The sequence below is a fragment of the Micromys minutus genome (genome assembly GCF_963924665.1).
Source record: "Micromys minutus genome assembly, chromosome: 16".
NCBI classification, from domain to species: Eukaryota; Metazoa; Chordata; class Mammalia; order Rodentia; family Muridae; genus Micromys; species Micromys minutus.
In genome coordinates, this window is record NC_137985.1 from 36,512,385 (window position 1) to 36,527,485 (window position 15,101).

Below are 15,101 nucleotides of genomic sequence, written 5' to 3' on the forward strand. Positions count from 1 at the left end.
CCTCTTTTTATTTTGAGGCAGGATCTCAACAAGTTACCCAGGCTAGCCTTGAACACACTTCGGCTCATGCAGGATTTGAACTTGTGATCTTGTTTTGGCCTCCCCGGAGTATCTGAGACTACATACCTACACCATGAGGACTGACTTAAACAGGTAGCTTTTTGAGCTGAGCCTTATTTTGTTGTTCCACGCCCCCCCCCCAACTTTCCTTTAGCACCTTTCCTCTCATCGCCAAACACAAAGAAACCTTCTCTCCTGCCCTTTAAATAAACTCAAAGCTTAGTCTTAATTCTGTCTGGAAGTTAGTTCTAAAGACATCCAAGGTCCCTCATGCTGACACAACCTGGTGACAGCCCTACTCTTCAGGCAGGGAGTGGAGCTTGAGATAGCCTGGGAACCCTCTCCGCCAGTCCTCAGCATGCTCTGATGCTAAGAACTTGTTCTTGTTGGGTAGGAGGCTGATGCTGATGGGTGGGACGAACCCTTGGGTCTCAGCCTAAAAATGGGCCAACACCGAAACTCCCTGAGATGCAGGCAGTAACCCTTCACCCGTCCAACAGCACTGCCGGGGGTGAGGGAGAGAGGTGTGGGGTGGGGCCAGCTCTGCTGTGTTCTTATCTCGGTCTGTCTGAGTCGGCTCTCTGCCACGCTCCCTTCCCTGGGGAGGCTCAGCTGCTCCGTGTAAGCACCCAGATACTTCATGTAGACCGCATCCTGCCTTGCCTAGTGCCATCCTAGAGTGAAGTTGTCCTGGCCTTCCTGTGGCCTGGTCAGAACTAGTTCTCCCCAAGATACCTGGAAACACAGGCACCCCAAGGCTGTGCTCAGTCCAGGCAGCAGGCTGAGTATCTTTAGTTCAGGTTGTTCTGGGCAAACAGGGGCTTCACCCCTCTCTCTTGTTGTCCATGTTCCTTTTCTAGGAAGGGACTAGCTACACCTTTATCTATATTCTTTCCTCCACAAATACTTGCTTTTTTGTAGGTCCCTCTATAGGTAGGACTTCCTGGGACCCTCCAGTGCCACTTTGAGTCAGCCAAGGATCCAACTCTTCTAGTGCAGGCTTTTCTTCTCCCTTCCTCTGACAGGTCTTTTGGCCCAAATGCATTCCTGAACTCCAATTGGCACAGGTCTGGGGTGTCTGGACCTCCCTCTCTGAGCTGACAGAGAGATACATGGAAAGACACCCACGACCTGACCCTGGTACCCTCTGGCTAACTTCATCCCACTTTTCTCTCTTGCCCCTTCCTAACTGACTGGCTCTTGTCTATCCCTTTAGGCCTGAGCACGGACAACCCCCTCTTTCTGAGAACTCCAGTGCTACTTGCTCAGATATCCAGGCTCCACAGTAAACACGGAGTAGAGACATGGCAGACCTGAGTCAGTTTGTGCCCAGGCCGGCAAAGCAAGAAAACAGAGCTGACTCAAAGGACCACACAGCTCTGGAGTCCTCTGAATGGGGACCCAAGAGCAAGTCTATATGCCCAGGCTTATGAATTCCTATCACACTGATGCTACCCAGGAAGCCAACAGGGAGGTATCTGTAAAGGCCTGGTGTTGGGCATTCCAAGGGAAGTGGAAACAGCAGAAAAATTGAATTACTATGGAGGGACTAAAATACACACAGTTTCTAAAATAAAGAAGAGCGTCCCTCCCTCAGTACACAGTAGGCCCACTCGGAAAGACCCTACGAAGACCTCAAAAGCCTAGCACCGTGGCTTATGCCTGTAATCCAAGAATTAAAGAAGCTAGGACAAGAGGATAAATTTGAGTTTGATAGAAGCCTAATCTATGTAGCAGGGCTCTGTCTCAAAGGACAATGAAGACCTTGAATCAAGAAAGCAAGGTCAACAGAGAGAGCTCCAAGCCCCAGAGTCTTTGGAAAGGTCACAGAATGGTGAGCACACAGCACAGAGGGGCCAAGACTTTGTGAGTGACACGGAGGAAGACCAATAGCCCCAGGGACAGGGGAGCTAGTTAAGAGTTATAGCAGGGGGGGTCTTCAAGACCATCGGAGAGGGAAATCAGGCAAACACACAAAGGCAGATAGCCCCCTATCCTGTGGAATCACCCCCATTGGGTTCAGCACACTCAACCCAGAGCACTGTAGACCAGAGGAGCTGGACAGACCTCTGAGAAGCATCAACAAGGGGCTTGCCTGGGGGGAGGGGGAGCTTGGGCTTCCCTCCCAGTTTCTTGCCTCTCTGCTTTCTACCAGACCCTCCCAGTTCTCAGGCTGCTACCAAGCCAGGATCCAGCTGTTCCACCTCCTCCCACTTCCTTACGGAGAAGCCTCCAGCAGACAGGGAGGTGGAAAACCCCCCAGGAAGTCCCTGATTTGGGTTCTAGAGAACTCCCCACTTTCTATTAAGCTACCTTTGAACCTAGTTCCATCTGAACCCTGTCTTTGCTGATAGGAAATGGGGAACGAAGTACCTGCCCAGAGGACCTGTGGCACTTCCATTTCCACAGTACTGTTTTGGATCTGAAGACTCTGCTCAGACACTGGATTACACCCAGTTGGACGGTTCCTTCAGCCTCACCTAGTCCTTCCTGGCAAATCCCGGGGCACCAGCCACTGAGTGCCAACATCTCTCCTCCAGGAACCCTTGCACTCACCCCTGCTGGGAAACAGCTTTAGTGAAACTAGGCATTATGGGCCTCCTGGGCTCCAGCTAATGCCTGCTTCCAGGAGCGGTGGGAGACAGGAAGATCTAGACTGCTCTGCTTCTTGGGGGTGGGTCAAAAGATCTGCTTTCTCCCTCCTCCTTCTTTTCTCCTCTTCCTCCTTTCCTCCCTCCCAACTCTTCTAGAGCAATCCTTACAATCTCTGCAGCAACCCTCAAGTCCTAAGGGAAAATTACTAGGCCCTTGGACTGTGTTCGAGGGGTAAGGTACTAACTAGGCTTTGAGCGGTCAAGTTAGGTACAGCCTTTTCCATTTTGAATCTGTTACTTGCCCAGTGCCTTGGGCAGCTAATGAGAAGACCAGCCCTTCCCCACCTCAACCCATCACCAAGTCCAACCCTTCAGCTTAGTAGCATCCGTAGCCCAGTGCTGCACAGAGTATCAGAGTGAGTGACAGGGCTGGGTCTCTCCACACCCACCTCTCATTTGTACGCTACAGGGGAAACTGACTCCGGGCCATTCCATCTCCTGGGTTCCTCAGAAAAGGAGGTCATGAGATATCAGACTCAGATACGCCCGTTGCCATCCCCTCTGGCATACAGACCTATTATGCGCTGAGCCCATAACACAGATGACCAATGGAATGAGTGGACACACCTCCAACACATCCGGAACACGTGTGGTCCAAGACTCATCGGGTTCTTTGGAGTTTACCGATTCTCCCAACACACAGAGGGGACAGGCAGAGACACTCATGACACACAGACACACAACGCATGCTTGCACAAGTCCTAATCAATGAACGATCCCGTGGCATGGCTTCTGCCCCAGGTGTGCCTTTGGATTTGCTCCACCCTACCCACTTCCCCTAGGCACCCCCCATGCCCACTTTGCCTGCATTTCACACAGGTGTCTGGACACCAAACACGCAGCATGTGGATACACGTATGCACTCCCAGGTCCACACCCTAGCTGAGTGAGTGAACCACCCATCTACTGCAACCTCCTGGGACTCCAGCGCTTCAGCACACCCAAGTCCCACGCACTGTCTGACTCCCCTGATGTGGGTCTTCAGGGACTTCATGCCCCTTTCCATTGTTCTCCAAGGTTTCATAGACCAAAGTTGCTCCTTTTAACCCCTCTCCCAAAACCTACCTATCCATGCCAGCCCGGAAGGACCCGCTATCCGCATCGCCCTCTCCTGGCGGACGAGGACCTAACTCCACCCCACAGCCCCTCGTGTGGTGCAATGGTGTCCTTGGTCCCTTCCCACGAGCAGTGACACCTGTCGGAGCTCACTCCCTCTGCCCCTTACCTGTGTGCATGGGCTCCAGATTCACCATCCTGCCCCAGGTGGGGCCAAAGCCAGCGCCCCCCCAGGTCCCTCGCTGCTGCCCCAGCTTGGCCCCCGGGGAAGCCAGGGTCTCCTTCCTCCCGCCCTCTGCCGCCGCAGCTGCCGCCACTACAGGAGCGGCTGCCACCTCCTAGGTCGCACACTCCGCTGCTCCGGCCCCGGCAGCACTCCGCGGACAGGCTTAGCACACTCCCCAGGTGAGCACGCGGCGCGGGGCGGGGGCCTCGGCCACGCCCCCCTGGCAGGGCCCCTGCGCTTGGCCCGGGGCCCATGCAAAACAGGGATTTGCATACGTGGAACTGGGGGCTGGGAGAGGGGTGTCAAGGTGCTGCCGGGGTGGGACCGGACCCTGAGGAACACCTGTCTGTCGAGACCCCGCCTGACAGTCCTTCCTCATCACGCCCTCAGCGGCTCATACTCCCGGGGCAGCTTGCCCTTTGGGGGAACTCCAAACTTCTGCCTGTTTGGGCTCAAGAAAAGTAAGCAGTGCTGCGCAGAACCTGTGTTTGAAGAAGACAACGACGTGCTGAGAATGGTCTTATCTTCCAACCATTTACCACCCCTGTGGCTTGCTTGGGTCAGGCTGTTCACCTCTCTGACCCCATTTAAAGCATCTATACAACGGGGCCTGTGTTAATAACTGCTGCCTATGAGGGCTAAGCAGGTGACCAAACCGGGCTGCTTTCCCATGGCTTGCCCTTGTCACTTGCAGCAGCTTCTCCCGACTCTTTCCAAAGAGACAGGGCCACCATCAATCACCTCTGGTCCCAAGTTATGAGAGAGAAGGGTGTGGAGAATATTCGCCAAAGTCAGCAGTTGCGATGAAGTTCAGTTTCCAGGGACTGGAGTGACTCCCCCAAACCCTGTAATTTGCCAGATATGGAGTCTGGACTCCCGTCCCGTGCACCCTCTGCATGGGTAGAAACCTCCTAACTTCAGGTGCCAGTGAGTAATTCTGTGGCTGAGGGGACACATCCAGTTAGCCCGGTGCAGGCCAGAGGTCAGAGCCTCACTTTTTTTTTCCCAAATAGGATGCCCATTAACCTTCCATCACCCTGAGCCCAAGCCATTTCCGAGGATAGCCTTGGGCTTTTCTGTCTTTATTTAAAAAAAAAAAAAAAAAGATGAATTATGCATTCTCCTGAGTTTACTGTGCTTTTACTCTGGACTGAGCATGGCGCTGGAAAGCTTTAAGGACATCTTGAATGCTATTGTTGTTGTTGTTGTTGAACTGCTGTAAGCTCCAAATCAAGATGTTTACATGTTAAGCAGCTCTGAGCTGTAGTCCCAGTCTGTTCCGAGGTTGAGAAGACAGGGTCCCCTTACATAGTCTAGGCCCTAAAGTCCCCTCCCATTCTCTAGAATTTAGTGAATATTAAATAAACCCTGTAAATAGTCGCGTGGTGTCTATTCTACAGATGGGAACACCAAGGCTTCGATGAGTTGAACTTGCAACACAGCCCATTAACACCAAGAACAAAATCTCTTTCGTGTTCTCAGCACTACCCCGTCTTCTGTAGTGAATCTCTCTATTTAGATGCTCTCTCTTTTAGAAGCTGGAGGTGATCTGGTACCGGAGGGGAATGGAGGTGATGTTGTCTATTTTTTACCCCCAGCACTAGGTTTGAACTTCGAGCATCACACACGCAAGGTGTTGGGCATGATTAGACCTTTGCAGCCTGCATGGAGGGTTATGTGGGCTCCTTTTAGCTCAACCCCCCTTCTTCTACTGATTGGATGTTTCATTCTGTAGCCTTCAGGTTATGGAACAATGTTGGGCACAGCAACATCAGAAGGTTTAAGTGCCAAGCAGCGAAGCAGGGACGGCCCAAGTGAGTCTTCAGGGCTGGCAAACTGCCTGGCCCAGTCATACCCACCTGCCCCTGCTGGCAAGAAGAAAGGGACTTTCATTTTTGCTTCTTCTGGTCTTGGAAAGAGATCAGGTAAGGGCTTTTGGAGGTACAAGTGACCCAGGAAGTCCCACTCAGGACATTCCCAGCCTGTCCCTTCATTCTACATGATCTATCCTTCCCTTGCTGGGTTCTTTCCCTGTGCCCAATGTCTGATCTACAGCTGCTCTGGCCAGCCACTGGCCCAGAAAAGTGCCTGCTCCAAGTCTATAGGACCCAGTGTCTATTTGCATACATTTGCGTGGCCTTGTTCCCTCAGGGTCTGGTCCTCTGAGCACTTTATCTAGGGCCTGGTGCAACTTTCTCTACAAGAAATCTTGTTTTCCTCTGAGCTTCAGTATTCTAGAAGCCAGAGAAGTTTATATCCAATAATGTCCAAGAGCTAATACCCAGGATTCTGGGGTTGGGTGTGTGTGTGGTGGGGGGCAGGGATGTAGAGTTTTCAGGGAAGGAAACATTGAGAGAGACAGGATCTTGAAGTTCACAGTTGGAAGCAAAGCTTAAGGGTTCCAAAGACTGGGACTTGGGTGGAATGGGATCTGGAGAAGGGGAGAAGTTGGCAAATATTGTCTTAGCTATTGTTTATCTTGTCACTCGTCCATTAGTAGTTCGTGCTCCACTAGTATGGAGAACTGTGCTCCATGCTAAGTATACAACATCTTTGGGGTTGTGTGTTCCTCAGGGGTGGAGAGGAGCACAGAGCAAACTCAAGTGTCATTTGTCAAGTGCTAGTCCCCTTCTTTCTAGAGGTAGGGTCTATTTTTGCAATGGAACACACCAGTAGGATACTGGCAGGTCAATGCAGGCAGCCCACCCCACCCAGCTCCTTTAACTGGGGCTCAGGGGATGGAATTTGGGTCCTCTCTTCTTGCAAAATAAGCATTTCTTTACACAAGCCCTGTAGGACATCTTTGGTATTTTGTTTTTCACTGTAGGTTAACACTCATTCATTTAGTTGAAAAGTCATTAGCCCCCGCTTGTAGCTGGTGAAACTGAGGTTCAGGAAGACTAAGACAGGAAATGATAAAGTCACTGGTTTAAATCCAGTCTGACCTCTCTCTCTCTCTCTCTCTCTCTCTCTCTCTCTCTCTCTCTCTGTGTGTGTGTGTGTGTGTGTGTGTTTGAGTGAGTGAGAGAGAGAGAGAGAGGAAAAGGAGAGAGAGGGAGAGAGGTGGGTAGAGAGAGAGAGATTGGGAGGGATAGGGAAGAGATGCTGTACGTGTGGAGCAAAGAGGAGAGCTAGCCTGGTGACCCAGAGTTCCCTGGGCTTAATCCTCCTGCCTCTGTAAGCAAGAGAGAAACCAGAGACTGAGATAGGAGGCTGCCTGGAGGTTTAAAAGGGGCAGAAGAAAGAAAGGGAAAGAGAAGGAAGGGCAGGAAATTTCAATGCCTTTGGACATCAAAAGGGTTGTATGCAAATGAAATGTAAATACAATGCAAATTGTCCCTCCCTCCCTCTACCCTTTCTAGAGCTGGAGGATCCATCCTGAGAGTTTGAGAGTTTCCTAAATTGGATACCTTGGTTAATCACTCTGACCCTTCCCTGGTCTTGTGTTGTAACCTTTGACCTCATCCCCCACCCTGTGCCCCTCCCCCCAGCTCTCCTTTTGAGCAGCTTCCCTTGCTTCAAGGCCAAAGTCTGGAGTCTAGCTTCTTCCCAACACTTGAGCTGGAAGTGTTCTGAGTCTCCGGAGAGGGAGTGGGTTGGGGGTGAGGGTGGCCGTCTCCAGCTTTGTGGAGAAATCCCCAGAGGGAAAAGTGGCCTTCTTGGCAGCCGGCCTACTGAGCACTCCAGTTTCCTGTCCTGTCAGCTGGATTGAGTTGTCAGGGCTGGGAGAAGGGTGGAGAGCCAGGCATCCTGGAAGGCCACCAAGGAACAAGTCCCTTCTAGCTCTTTCCTTCTGCCAGTTGGGCTGCGGGGCCCTGTGCATGAGGCTGTAGAAGCGCGCGCAGCGGGGGGGGGGGGGGGTCTCTGCTTTAAGTTCATAAAAGCCATTGAATCTAAGCTCCCCCACCTCAAAGAAAAACAGAAGGGGGGACGGTAGAGGCCAAGACGGACTCCCAAGTCTGTTTTGAATAACACCTCTGACTAAACCGAATGTCATCACTGCCAAGAGGCATATTGCAGAAGACAGAGCCAGGGTGACAAAGCCAGAGGTGTCTTGGGAACCAGGATAAAAGCAGCTGCATCCGTGGAGTGGAAAGGAAAGGACACAGAACACAATGCTGTACTCTGCCCTGTGACATTCTCCCCGCATGCTCTCCAACCGCCTGCCAGCATCCAGCCCTCACCCTCCTCACAGAAACTCAAGAGCTCATTTTGTCCTCAGTAGCTTAGAAGAATAGATTTTTTTTTAAGTCTTTAATTTAAAAATAGCAACGCAAGAACTTTTTCTTAATCAGCTTTTTGACCTTGAACCTTGGAGCTGAATACCTTCTGCCAGGCCCAGGTCAGCCAGTCCTTTCTTAGCTCTTGAAAGCCAGGTGATATTCCAGGACACCTGCAATCTCAGGGCAAGCCTAGGCTGAGTGTGCCCTCTTGTGGAAGTTAGGAGTGTAGCCTTTGCCCATAAAATTCCAGAAAAGAACCCTTCTGTGGACAGAGCAACCACAGGTCAGGACCCCAGTTCCAGACAGAGATGTTGATTCTGTGTGGTCTTCGAGTCTTTAATTCCCATCAAATACTGGACCTCTATATGGAGATTTATCAGGTTTATCAAAACAGTGAAGACTCTCTGGGCGTTTGGAGATGTCTCTTCCCACTGCCCTCTAAAGCTATCAGGCACTGCAATTACCCTGAACTCAGGGTAATTAGAGGCCAATGCACCCACAACTTTATCAAGTAGCCACACACTGGCTCAGGAACCAGAGATATCACAGGTATTGTCCCTCTCTGCAAGCTCCAGTCTCTTGAAGATTATAGATCATGAACAGATGAGCCCTCCATCCTGTGGTAGAGATCCTAACAGGAAAGTACAGGTTTGTCAAGAGGCTCCAATGGGGAGGGGTATACCGTGCTGCAATCTGGTGGTAGATCAGGAATCGTCAGCAACGGAAGGCAGGGAGCTGTGAGCCACACACAGCAAGGCAATGAGCTGGTTGGCGGCAGCCCCGCTGGAGGACAGTCAATGAGCCTTACCTAAACAGAGGAAACACTCAGCTGGGCTGCAGCCCAGCCTAACCCAAGTGCTCCTGCGGTGGGATGAGAGAGAATGCTGGTAAGAAGTCTGGTAAGCAATCCCAGCACTTGAGAATCTAAGGCAGGGGGTTGCTTGGTATTTGAAGCTAACCTGGGCAACCTACTGAGTTGTGGCTCAGCCTTGGCTACAAGGCAAGACCCTGTCTAAACACCAAGTCAGGCATGGTGATACACACCTTTAATCCTACTATTCAGGAAGCAGAGGCAGGTGGTTCTTTGTGAGTTCAAGGCCAGCATGGTCTACATAGAGAGTCCAAGACACCCAGGAATACATTGAGAGATCCTGACTCAAGCAAACAAACAAATGAATGAATGAATGAATGAATGAATGAATGAATGAATGAATAAATAAATAAATAAATAAATAAATAAATAAATAAATAAATAAATGCACATGCTTGCTAAAGCAGCAGGAGAAGCAGGGCTGGGTTCAAAGACCAATGCATATTTGCTATTCTGAGTTTTTTCTTTGAGGAGGATAAGAGTTGCATAGTTTCAGGGCTTAAAGGTTAAGGGATAGGAAAGAGAAGTAGAGGTAAAGAGAGGGGGAGATCTGCCCACAGGGGGAGGCTCCTGAGGAAGGATGCTGGGGTTATGGCATGTAACACCATTCTTGGCACTTACTAAAGCTTTAGTTCTTAAGAGGGACACTTGTGAGATGCTTATTTCTATGCTGTCTTACAGACCCAGGTCCCACAAAGACTCTGAGCAGAGACCCTTCAACTGTGGGGCCCATAGTTCTCCTACCTAAGCTCTTCCAGGGCTGTGAAGGGGAAAGACTGGAGAAAACCTGAAAGAAGGTTACCAGGCCTGCTGCAGGGGCAGTGTGAAGCTGGTGGGACCTTTTCTCTCTCAGGCAGAGGTACCCAGCAGTTTGGTCTTCTGTTTTCCCAGGAGCCTTCCTCAGTTCTGGGAAGGAGATCAGTCAGAATTCTGCTCTGCCACCTCTAATTCTAATGTCACACGTGTCTCTCCTTCCCTCAAACCCAAGCCCTCTTTTATAGGTGAGCCCTAGTTGGCTACTCAGATAAACCCGTTCATAGTCTTAGTCAGTGTTCTATTGCTGCGAAGAGACACCATGACCATAGCAACACTTATAAAGGAAAGCATTTAGGTGGAGCTGTCTTAGTTTCAGAGATTTAACCCATTTTCATCATAGCAGGGAGCATGCAGCATGCAGGCAGGCATAGTGCTGAGAGAGAGAAGCTCCAAAGGGCACCCCCAGCAACACACTTCCTAAAACAAGCCATACCTACTCAACGAGGCCACACCTCTTAATCCTTCTCAAATAGTGCCACTTCCTGATGACCAAGCATTCAAATATAAGAGCATATGGTGGCCATTTCTATTAAAATCATCACACTCATTCTGGTTGGAAGTGACATCATTAAGCACCCTATGCTGGATCTCAGCTCTGTTCTTTTTGTGTTGGTTTTGTTTGTTTTATTGAGACAAAAGTTAGTATTGAACATCTTATCTTCCTGCCTCTACTTTAAAAGTACTGGATTACAGGTGTATGACTCCAGACTGCCTCAGCTGTGTTCTCACTAGGCACTGGCCTTGGGCAAATGTCTTAGGGTTTTGTTGCTGTTAAGAGACACCATGATCATGGCAACTCTTATAAAAAAAACATTTTTAATTGGGACTGGTTTACAATTTCAGAGGTCCCCATAGTCTATAACAGTCTCGATAATGTTTAAAAGCCCAAAGTTCAAAATCTCTTCTGAAAGTCATATAATCTCCTAATCATGTAATCACCAATAAAATCAAAATCAAAAAGCAGATTACATTCAACATCATAGAGTATACGTTACCATTTCAAAACATCATACCGAGGAAGTACTGGACAAAAACAAGCCAGATGTTTGCAGCTTTCCTTGGCAGGTACACCATGGCTCTCACATCTCTAACATCTTGGGGTATCCAAGGCAACTTCAACTTTACAGCTTCATGGTCCAATGTCTTGGACTCACACATGATCTTCTGGGATCCTCCAAAGGGCTTGGGTTATTTTTCCAGCTCTTTTTTTCTGACCACTCTAGGCTCTGGTTGACTCCACTCCATTGCTGCTGCTGTTCTTGGTGGTCATTCTATGATACTGGCATTTCTAATACACTGGGGTCTTCTGCTGCAACTAGACTTCACCAATAGCTTCTCATAGTCTCCGTTTATGGTACCAAGCCTCAAGTTCTTTGCATGACCCATTCAGTCTGGGGTTTTTAACTGTTGAGGTGACACCTTCACCAGTGGCCTTTCCTAGTACCAGTCCCAGATGATCTCTATGACCCTTTCATACTTTCAAAACCAGTACCACCTGGGTGATTCTTACCTACTAACAAGTCTGAATGCCAGCACAATGTCTATCTCTGAAACACAGCTGCTTTGTGCTCCCGGAAAACACCTCCCAGAAGATTTCACCTCAGTGATGCTGGTCGCTTCTTAATCACCACTAATTTCTTAGCTCTAATCACCCATCATCAATTGTTTCAGTAACACCTTTTAGTCTTGACTCTAAAGCCAGAGCCACACGGCTGAAGCAGCTGAGATCTGCTGCTTTCAGGAGCTAGAACAATTTCTTTATTGCCTAAGCTTGGATGTCCAGACACTTGCTCTGTAGACTCACCTTGAACTCAGAATTGCTTGTCTCTTGAGTACTAGGATTAAAGGTGTGTACCTTCACCCTTGTACCTAAGCCTTTCTTTAGCTTTTCATAAGATCTTTCTAAGCATGGCCATTATGCTTCAAGATCTGGCTCACAGGTATACTCTCCATTTCTGGATTATCCAGATTAAGAGTCCAAATGAAAACAACAACAGGTAACAATGCCTAACATGATATTACTATTTCTTGTTCAACTGCAAACAAATAATAAGTTGAACTCAGTGGAGTCTTGCCCCAAGGTCACCACTCCCTTAATTACATTTAACATTCTTGAACACAAGATTTAGATTCAATGTACTTCCTGATGTCCCTTTAATACATAACCATGCATTTTGTATTTTTCCTTTCTAAGTTTGCTTTGCTTGGTCAAAATGATCTTCATAAGAGTGAATCACAGGGCAGAGCGTATACTACATTTTTTTGGTATCTCCTTCATCAATGCAACCCATCTGAATATCTTCACCTTAGCTCCAGGCAGCCTCCCAAGAAAAGGGCAAAAAGCAGCCACATTCTTCACTAAAACACCATAAAAATGATATCTAGGCAACATGCTAAAATTTCTTTCCTCTGAAACCTCTTGAACCAGGTTCCCACAGTTCAAATAACTCCCAGTACCAAGGTCTTCCATATTCCTACTAGGATGGACTATTAAGCCCCATTTAAAGCATCCCACTGCTTTCCAAATCCCCATTTCTTCAAATAAAAACATGGCTAGGCCTATCCCAGCAATACTCCACTCCTGCTACCAACTTCTGTCTTCATCTGGCATTTATTGCTGTAAAGAGACATCATGACCAAGGCAACTCTTATTAAGGACAACATTGATTGAGGCTGGTTGCAGATTCAGAGGTTCAGTCTATTTTCATCATGGCAGGAAACATGGCCGCATCTAGACAGGCATAGTGCAGGAAGAGCTGAGAGTTCTACATCCTGATCCAAAGACAGCCAGGAAAGGACTATTTTCCACAGGCAGACGGGTGGAGACTTGAGCATAGGACCTCAAAGCTCATCCCCACAGTGACACACTTTCTCCATGAGGGGCACACCTACTCCAACAAGATAATACTTCCCAATAGAGCCATTTTCTATGGGCGAAGCAGATTCATCATGGCAAAAAGCATGTTGGCAAGCAGGCAGACATGGTGCTGGAGAAGGAGCTGAGAGTTTTATATCTTGATCCATAGGCAGCAAATGGAGACTTCATCCAACACTGGGTATAGCTTAAATATATAAGACGTCAAAGCCTACTTCCTCCTACAGTGCTATACTTCCTATAGTGCTATACTTCCTCCTAATAGTGCCCCCGCTTATGGCTAACCACTCAGACAAATGGATCTGTGGGAGTCATTCCTATTCAAACCACCACAGCAGGCCACACAATTCTACATGAGAGTTGTAACTCTATAAAATATTACGTGACCCCCACTAGGATCCAGTGGAATATTTGACACAGAGACACTTTTGTTAATGTTTTGTTTTATAAGACAGTATCTTAGTGTGTTACTTAGGCTGGCTTCAAATTTTCTTTTTGTCTTCCTTTCTTTTTTTTAAAAAATTCTTATTTATTTTATTTATATGAGTACACTGTAGTTGTCTTCAGACACACCAGAATAGGGCATCAGATCCTATTACAGATGATGGTGAGCCACCATGTGGTTGCTGGGATTTGAACTCAGGACCTCTGGAAGAGCAGTCAGTGCTCTTAACCACTGAGACAGCTATCCAGCTCCATCAAATTTTCAGTTATTTGGACTGGGTCTTGAAGTGCTGTGACCGCAGGCTGGAGCCTCCATACCTCGCTAGAAAAGTAAACCTTGTAGTGCTACAGAGGAATGACTACTGATAAAATGGCCTCTCCCAGGGGCTTTCACGGGACCTTTAAGACAGCGGTGGTTTGAATAAAAATGACCCCCATAGGCTCATATATTTGAATTCTTGGTTTCCAGTTGGCTGACTGTTGGGCAGGGTTAGGAAGTGTGTGGCCTTGTTGGAGGAGGTGTGTGGCTGACGGTGGTCTGTGACACACTAGAGCCAATATCCCCTGCCTGCTGCCTGAGGATCAGGACCTGTAAAGCTCTCAGTTCTGGCTCGAGCACCGAGCCTTTCTGCTTCCTGACGTGATGATCATGAACTAACCCTCTGAAACTCTAAGCAAGCCCCCAACTAAATGGCTTGTCGAATATAAGAGCTGCTGTTGTACATGGTGTGTCTTTCCAGCACCAGAATGGTGACTAGGACAGACAGTAAGCAAAGCCTCCTCTGTCTGTGCTGACCACCTATGGCTATCTAAAGGACTTGGGGTTTGGTGATGACTTGGCACCAGTCAACCCAGCAAAGCACCGACTGCTGTGGTGGAGCTTGGGGCACTGTAACAGAGGCAGGAGGATGAGGCTGGGCAGAATTTACAATGTGTCCTGTTACTCAGACCCCGGAGTATAGGTAAGGCTGACCCCAAAGTCTTAGGGAGCTTTACATTTTACCCCTACCCTTGATGCCCAGCAAGGGGTCCTTGTCAGAGAACCTGGACAGACAGCTCTCAGAGCTCTGGCAATGCAGGGGACAGGCAAGCTTGGAGCTCTCCAGCCAGAAGTGTTTTTTCTCAACTTCCAGTCTCACATCGTCCAGGTTGGCCACAGACTTGCTATTTAGCCCTTGAACTTCTGATCCATCTCCCTCTGCCTCCCAAGTACCAGGATTAAAGGCATGTGCCACCAAGCCTCGGTTAAAATCCTAGTTTAAAACATTCCTTTTCTTTTTAAAGATTTGTTTATTTTAGTTATATGAGTACACTGTTGTTATCTTCGGATAGCACCAGATCCCATTACAGATGATTGTGAGCCACCATGTAGTTGCTGAGATTTGAACTCAGGACCTCTGGGAGAGCAGTCAGTGCTCTTAACCATTGAGTCATCCAGCCCTTAAGGCATCCTTGATGTCTTGGTTTTGTTTTGTTTGTTGTGTCATAGTTTTCAAAGGTTGATTTTTATTTCTTCCTGTGCAATGTATGTGGGAGCCCTTGGAGCCAGAGAGGGCATTGGATCCCCTGAAACTGGAGTTGTGAGTCTCCCCAAAAGGGTGCTCTGTTAGCAGCAAGTGCTCTTAATGGCTGAGCTACCTCTCCAGCTCCTGTTGTTTTAAGACAGGATCTCAAGTAGCACACATTGGCTAGCCTTGAACTTGCTTTGTAGCTCAGGCTGGCTTTGAGCTCTTGATCATTCTGCCTCTGCCTCCCAAAGATCATAGGCAAGTGTCACAAACCTGGTTTCAAGCATCACCACCACCACCACCACCACCACCACCACCACCACCACCACCACCACCACCACCATCACCACCACAAGAAGCTCTAATTC

At 48.6% G+C, this 15,101-nt stretch overlaps 1 protein-coding gene across 2 annotated transcripts in view; it reads right to left on the bottom strand.

The window, feature by feature from the left end:
• POU2F3 (POU class 2 homeobox 3) overlaps positions 1-3,967 on the bottom strand; it is a gene marked incomplete at both ends in the record, with an annotated part of 78,428 nt that extends 74,461 nt beyond the window's left edge. For both annotated transcript variants that reach the window (XM_080929839.1, XM_080929838.1), the window contains one exon: positions 3,940-3,967. In XM_080929839.1, coding sequence (XP_080785965.1) covers positions 3,940-3,967 — 28 coding nt within the window. The remainder of the gene's footprint in view (positions 1-3,939) is intronic.
• Positions 3,968-15,101: the final 11,134 nt, after the last annotated feature.